Below are 5,633 nucleotides of genomic sequence, written 5' to 3' on the forward strand. Positions count from 1 at the left end.
CCCCCCCCCCGGTTTCCTGAGAAGCAGAAGGACCCAGGGCCTCTATCTCTGCTGGGCCCAAAGAGGGCTGGCTCTATACTGCACCAAGGCACCTCCCAGATACCACCACCTCTTCTCTGTCTGAGGTCCCTGGAACAATAGAACCCGTAGACCATCCCTCAGCATCAGGCTCACCAGCTTTAGCTGGGATCAGCCTTATCAACCGTCACAGACCCATCCTGCCCACCGGGACAACCCAGAGCTTGGCTCCCCTAGCAGTAGATTCTGTTCATACTGGCTCTTAGTGAGAGTCTCCCTGAACACGTAAGAGGCTCTCTTGTCTTTATGATACATTCGGCTGTTGGGAGGGGCTGCCCATCACCAGTGGAAAAGTGTACCTCCCTCTTCCCAAGGCTGTCTCAGTGTCCTAAGTCACCCACCTTCAACTCATTAGTGTGCTGTACGTGTACTTGGATGACTGACATCTTTACTTCATCTCTATGACACTTCTGACACAGTAAGCCCCTCAGTCTATACATACTCTAGCTCACCTCAAAGGCCCCACCATCTACACCTAGGGGCTTGGGAAAGGCACTGAGCTGGATCTGAACACCCTGGTCAGACACAGGCCTCACACATGGGATGCTCCCATCTTGCCCAAAGGGAGAGCCAAAGTCTCCACCAGGCCTCAGAGGTCCCCCTTGGACCCCATCAGGTCCCAATTCACCCCTCCCGGTACCCCAGCTGCTCTTCCTTGCTGAAGTTCCTTCCCTTTGCTGAATTCTCTCTGGTGTCCATCTATGACAGGAGCCACCAGCTGCCCCATCCCCATACTCTGCCTGAGAGCAGGAAATGTAGCCCCTGGCAAATGTCAAGTGAACGATAGATGGAGTTGGTGGGCTCCTTGGGGTCCTTGGTTCCTTGCTGTGAATTGTGATGGTATGGAGCGGCTCATGTTCTCTCTAGGGGTTTAACAGGATATAGGCACTGTGTACCCAGGATGCTTGGGGCTGGTGAGGTGGCTTCCTGGTCACACATGCCCCTGAATAGCAAGGGGGCGGGGGAAGCTAGCTAGCTATCCCTTCATATCAAGAAAATGAAGACCATCCAGGAGCAAGGACCATCACTATAGCTCCAGCTACTTAGGAAGCTGGAGGGCATGGAAGTAGTTATGCGCTGGGAGCTCAGGGCCAGCCTGAAACAGGGACACCGGGTCTGGAGAAGTGGGGTCATGGAGATTCAAAGCTGGACTGTGGCTCTTTTTCATCTGATACCCCCAAACCCACCCCAGGCTTCTTGGGCAGGGTCTCGTTATGCAGCCAGCCCCCAGATGGCTTTAAACTCATGGCAATCCTCCTGCCTTAGCCTCCAGAGTGCTAAGATGACAGGCATAAGCCAGCAGACCTGGAAGTCTTCTCCACCTCTCAGCTGTAGTGACGATACACAGACTACTGGCCTTAGGGTCTCCCATAGGGCATGCCAGCCTGTGAATGCTGGCTGGCATTATACCTGCTCTCTGTGCCAGCAGATCCAGGCTAGGGCTCAGTCAGTGGTAATCCCTCGGGCCCCTGGCTGAGTGCTGACTGAGGATTTTCAGCAGAGTCCCGCTCCAAGCCAGAAGCGTTCTGCATTCTGAGGCTCCAGCAGCGAGGGAATATAGTGTGGGGATCTTTGTGGTAGCAGATACTATAATGGGGAATGCTGTGGCAGGGCGTGGGCCTAGCTCTCAGCCTCGAAGCTCAGGACAGTGGAAGTGGTACTTGCCTGGGAGGGTGTGGCCTTGTCAATTCATAAGATGTGACCTCAGAAAAATACAAGCCAGTAGGGGAGCCTCAGTCTCCCTCCCTGTGAATGATAAGAGTTGAGTCTTCCAAATCCTCTTTAGTTATTCAGGCCTGGAAGGACTAATGGGATGGACTGAGTAGGCTAGTCAGGGCTCAGGCTGATGGCAGGATGGAAAGGTGGGGGCAGAGTATACAGTGCTGTGGGGGGCTTGGGCGTGGCACCTCCCCAGACAGGCATCTGCGGCTCCACTGCTCTCTTGGCCTTAGGAGTGGAGGCTGCACGGAGGTGGCACTCGGCCTAGATCCTATCCCTAGGCAAGCTGACTCGTTCCCCATCCCTGAAGAAGTCAGGCAGCCAGAGGACCACCAGAGCGGGGTCACCCAGCTCCGCTGCTCACCTGGGAAGGCGTTGACATCAATGACTGCGTGCTGCCCGGTCTGGTTGTTAATGATGATGTCAATTCCAAACAGTGACACTCCTAGCGCCTGCCGCAGAGCCCGGGACAGCTCCCGGATAACTTCATCACTTGGCCGTTCGAACACGCCCTCAATCTTGTCCAGCTGTGAACACATACACAGGTCAGGCTTTGGTGACCAGGCTTTCAGGTACCATACAGAATAGACCCCTCACTTGAAAAGCACTACCATCCTTCCGCCCAGGAGGTGGGGCTAGCCCACCATGGTGTAAGCTGCCAGGCCCCGGAGGCACCAGTGCGTGAAGCAGGCCTGAAGTGGTTGATATCAGTGCATTAACAAGCAGGGAAATGGGTTCACAGAGGGACAGGGGCTTGACCGGGGTCACAGAAAGGAGGAAGGATATGGTCTGCTACGGAAGAAGACATTAAAGTGAAGAGAGCATTGGGGTTGGAACTTGAAGGCAGACACAGCCAGGTAGAAATGGGTACTGACCAGCACCCCACCACTTTGCTGCCAGCCTATAGGAGTGAGGCTAAGGATCCAGGAAGCAAGTCTGGAGAAGTGTTTCTCTCTTCTGAGCTCTGATCAACTAGGTCCTATCCCACGTGACCTGAGCTTTCCCAAAGGTGCTTCTGGCTGTTGCTCCTGCCGGACTCTGAGCCTAGCTTCCCAGGATGTTTTCCAAGTCTGTCCACCCTGACCCTGGCACCTCCACTCTTCCATGTTTTCTGCTTTCTGGGAGAGGCATGTGTCCTCACATACAGCCATGGGTGGGGCCAGGGCCTCTGAAGAGGAATGAGCCTCGTCTTGGGGAGGGATTGTAATGAGGATATAGATTCAGATCCCACCAGAGATTTCTCAGCTCTGGGGACTTGGCTATAGTACCTGGCCTGCGCTTCCATTTGGTTATCTGTACATTGGGAATGATTAGGCCTCCATCTTAGGCTTGCTGGGAGGGACAAGGTAGGGACAGTACAAGCCTGGCTTCGAGGAGGTGTAGCGCCTGAATACAAGGACACAGACTACATCACCTCATGTTGAAATGTCACAATAGGGTAAATACTAGCTGCCAAAAGTACCGAGGTCTGGGGAAAGGGGTAGGTTCAAACGTAAGTGGGAAGGGAGATAAAAGTCAGAAGCTTTAAACACATTGGGCTGGTGAGGGGGTTTAGTGGGTTAAGACCCTTGCTACCCGATGACCCAAGTTTGATCCTCTGGTCCTACAGCACAGGGTGCAAAGACTTCTGAACACTGTCCTTTGAGCTCCACACACAAAAATGAATGAATAGATTTATTTAAAAATTTTTAAATGGTTAAACACAGAATACCTTAGGGCCCAGATAGTCTATTAGGGGTTAAAAAGGGTACAAGAGACCCTGGGGCACCAATGGTAGCAGTAGAGATCTTTCAATGGCAAAATGTTCCAGGTGGCCTAAATATCTATCGGCAGACAAATGGAAAAGCTGTGGCTTATCCACACAGAGAAATGTGGGCTGTCCATAAAAAGGACCCAAGTTCTTCCATGCCTGGTGCTGAGGGCAGGAGTCAGCTGGGGAGCTAAGTGTTGACGATCCCGTTTACACAAAATGCCCAGCCCAGTTTGAGTCCATGCGGATGGAGGTCAGACCCAAGGTGGCCAGTGCCTGGGCTGGGAGAAATAGGGACTGAGTGCTCATGGGAACAGGGGGAGGAAAATGTTTTGGAATTGGATAGAGTTGTGTCTACAGAACACTGTGTGTGACTATTGCTACTAACGTGTTTGCTTTAGGAGATGGACAGATGGCTCAGCAGTTTAGAGGACTAGTTAGTCTTAGAGAGGACCTGGACTTGGCTGCCAGCATTCACATGAAATCATATGCCCTCTTCTGACCTCTGCAGGCACAGCATACATGTGGTGTGCAGACATACATGCAGGCCAAACACTCAAATGCATACAAAAAAAAAAACCTATTTAAAATAGCTAATTTTACATATGTGGACTTTTATCTCAATTTAAAAAGCACAGAAAATGCAGGGTGTAGTGATGCATATCCTTAATTTCAGTATTTGGGGCAAGAGGATCTCTGTGAGTTTCAGGCCAACCTACTTTACATAGAGAGTTCCAGGCCAGCCAGGGCTATAAAGTCAGACCCTACTTCAAAATAAGACAACTATATAACTTGGTAAGAGTCACTGGAAAGGAGGGAGGCTCAACTGAGCAAGTACCTCCAAAGACTGGGCTATGGGTCGGCCTGTAGGGCATTTTCTTAATTGGTGATAGAAGGGGGAGGGCCCAGCCCATTGTGGGTGGTGCCACCCACAGGCTGACAGCTCTGGGTTTTATAGAAAGCAGGCTGAAGAAGCCATGAGGAGCAAGGCCGCAGCAGCACCCCTCCACTGCCTCTAGGTTCCTGTCCTGACTTCCTTTCAAGGTGAACTGTGATGTGGAAGCATATACCAAACCTACGCCGCTTTGGTCATGGTGTTTCATTACAGCAATAGTGACCCTAACTAAGGCAACAACCAAATAAAAAAGTGCCGGTCACTAATGAAAAGATCTTAAAATAGACAGGCTGAGCAGGGACCGACATGTAATCCCACCTATGTCCTGCTGCTCAGGCTATCCCCACAGCTCTGAGAACAGCAGGGCCCCTCCATTTGAAACCCTGGTGTCCCGTGCCTGACCTAGGGAAAGTATTTCATGGGGTGAGGGTGGAGGCGGGCAGCCACCATCTGGCTACACTGGGCACTCAGTCCTGCCTGAGCTTCCTGGTCACTTGGGTCAGTGGCTTGGCCCACCCCAGAGTCCCAAACCAAATCAGAGACTAGCCTTGGCCTTCCTGTATCCACTATGTGGCCCTGATCTGTCACGTGGCCCTCCTGGATCTTGTTTTTCCACCCCAGTGAATAAGCTAATAAAAATCCCTAGGCCACGAGGCTCGGGTAAGGAAGGACTGCTGAGTGGATATCTGGGGCTCGTAGCACAGTGCCTGAGAGCACGGCAGTGCTGGCCGTTGCCTGTTACAGAGCCCCGTGACATACTGTTTATAAAAGCACCTTCTCAGCTCGGCTGAAGAATCTCAGAAATCCTTCTGAAACCATTTGATTATCTGAAACCAAACAGCCGGTCCAGGACTAGACAAAGACATAGAGATGGCCCTGTGGACCCAAGCCAATTGAGCTGTGAGGTTCTGGGAAAGGAGGAAGGGAAGAGTGGGGCTGGTGCTCCTGTGGTGACCTGGTGACCCTCAACCTCTATCGCAGCTGATAGTAATCACGATACAGATGTACACATCAGACACAGACATTCCTAGTGACTCATGAGAGATGAAGAAACTGAGGCTCAGATGGGTGATGTGACCACTCAGGTCAGGTCACAGGCAGACCCAAGGGAACTCTACTTCCCCACTATGGCAGTGCTGGGGATAGATAATAGGACTCGTGTGTGTGTGTGTGTGTGTGTGTGTGTGTGTG

At 52.0% G+C, this 5,633-nt stretch overlaps 1 protein-coding gene across 10 annotated transcripts in view; it reads right to left on the reverse strand.

Moving 5' to 3' along the window:
• Positions 1-5,633, reverse strand: part of Itpk1 (inositol-tetrakisphosphate 1-kinase) — a 140,666-nt gene that overhangs the window by 4,286 nt on the left and 130,747 nt on the right. For all 10 annotated transcript variants that reach the window (XM_031355378.1, XM_031355388.1, XM_031355383.1 and 7 more), the window contains one exon: positions 2,162-2,324. In XM_031355378.1, the coding sequence (XP_031211238.1) occupies positions 2,162-2,324 (163 nt within the window). The remainder of the gene's footprint in view (positions 1-2,161; positions 2,325-5,633) is intronic.

The sequence above is a fragment of the Mastomys coucha genome, unplaced genomic scaffold, assembly GCF_008632895.1.
Source record: "Mastomys coucha isolate ucsf_1 unplaced genomic scaffold, UCSF_Mcou_1 pScaffold6, whole genome shotgun sequence".
NCBI classification, from domain to species: Eukaryota; Metazoa; Chordata; class Mammalia; order Rodentia; family Muridae; genus Mastomys; species Mastomys coucha.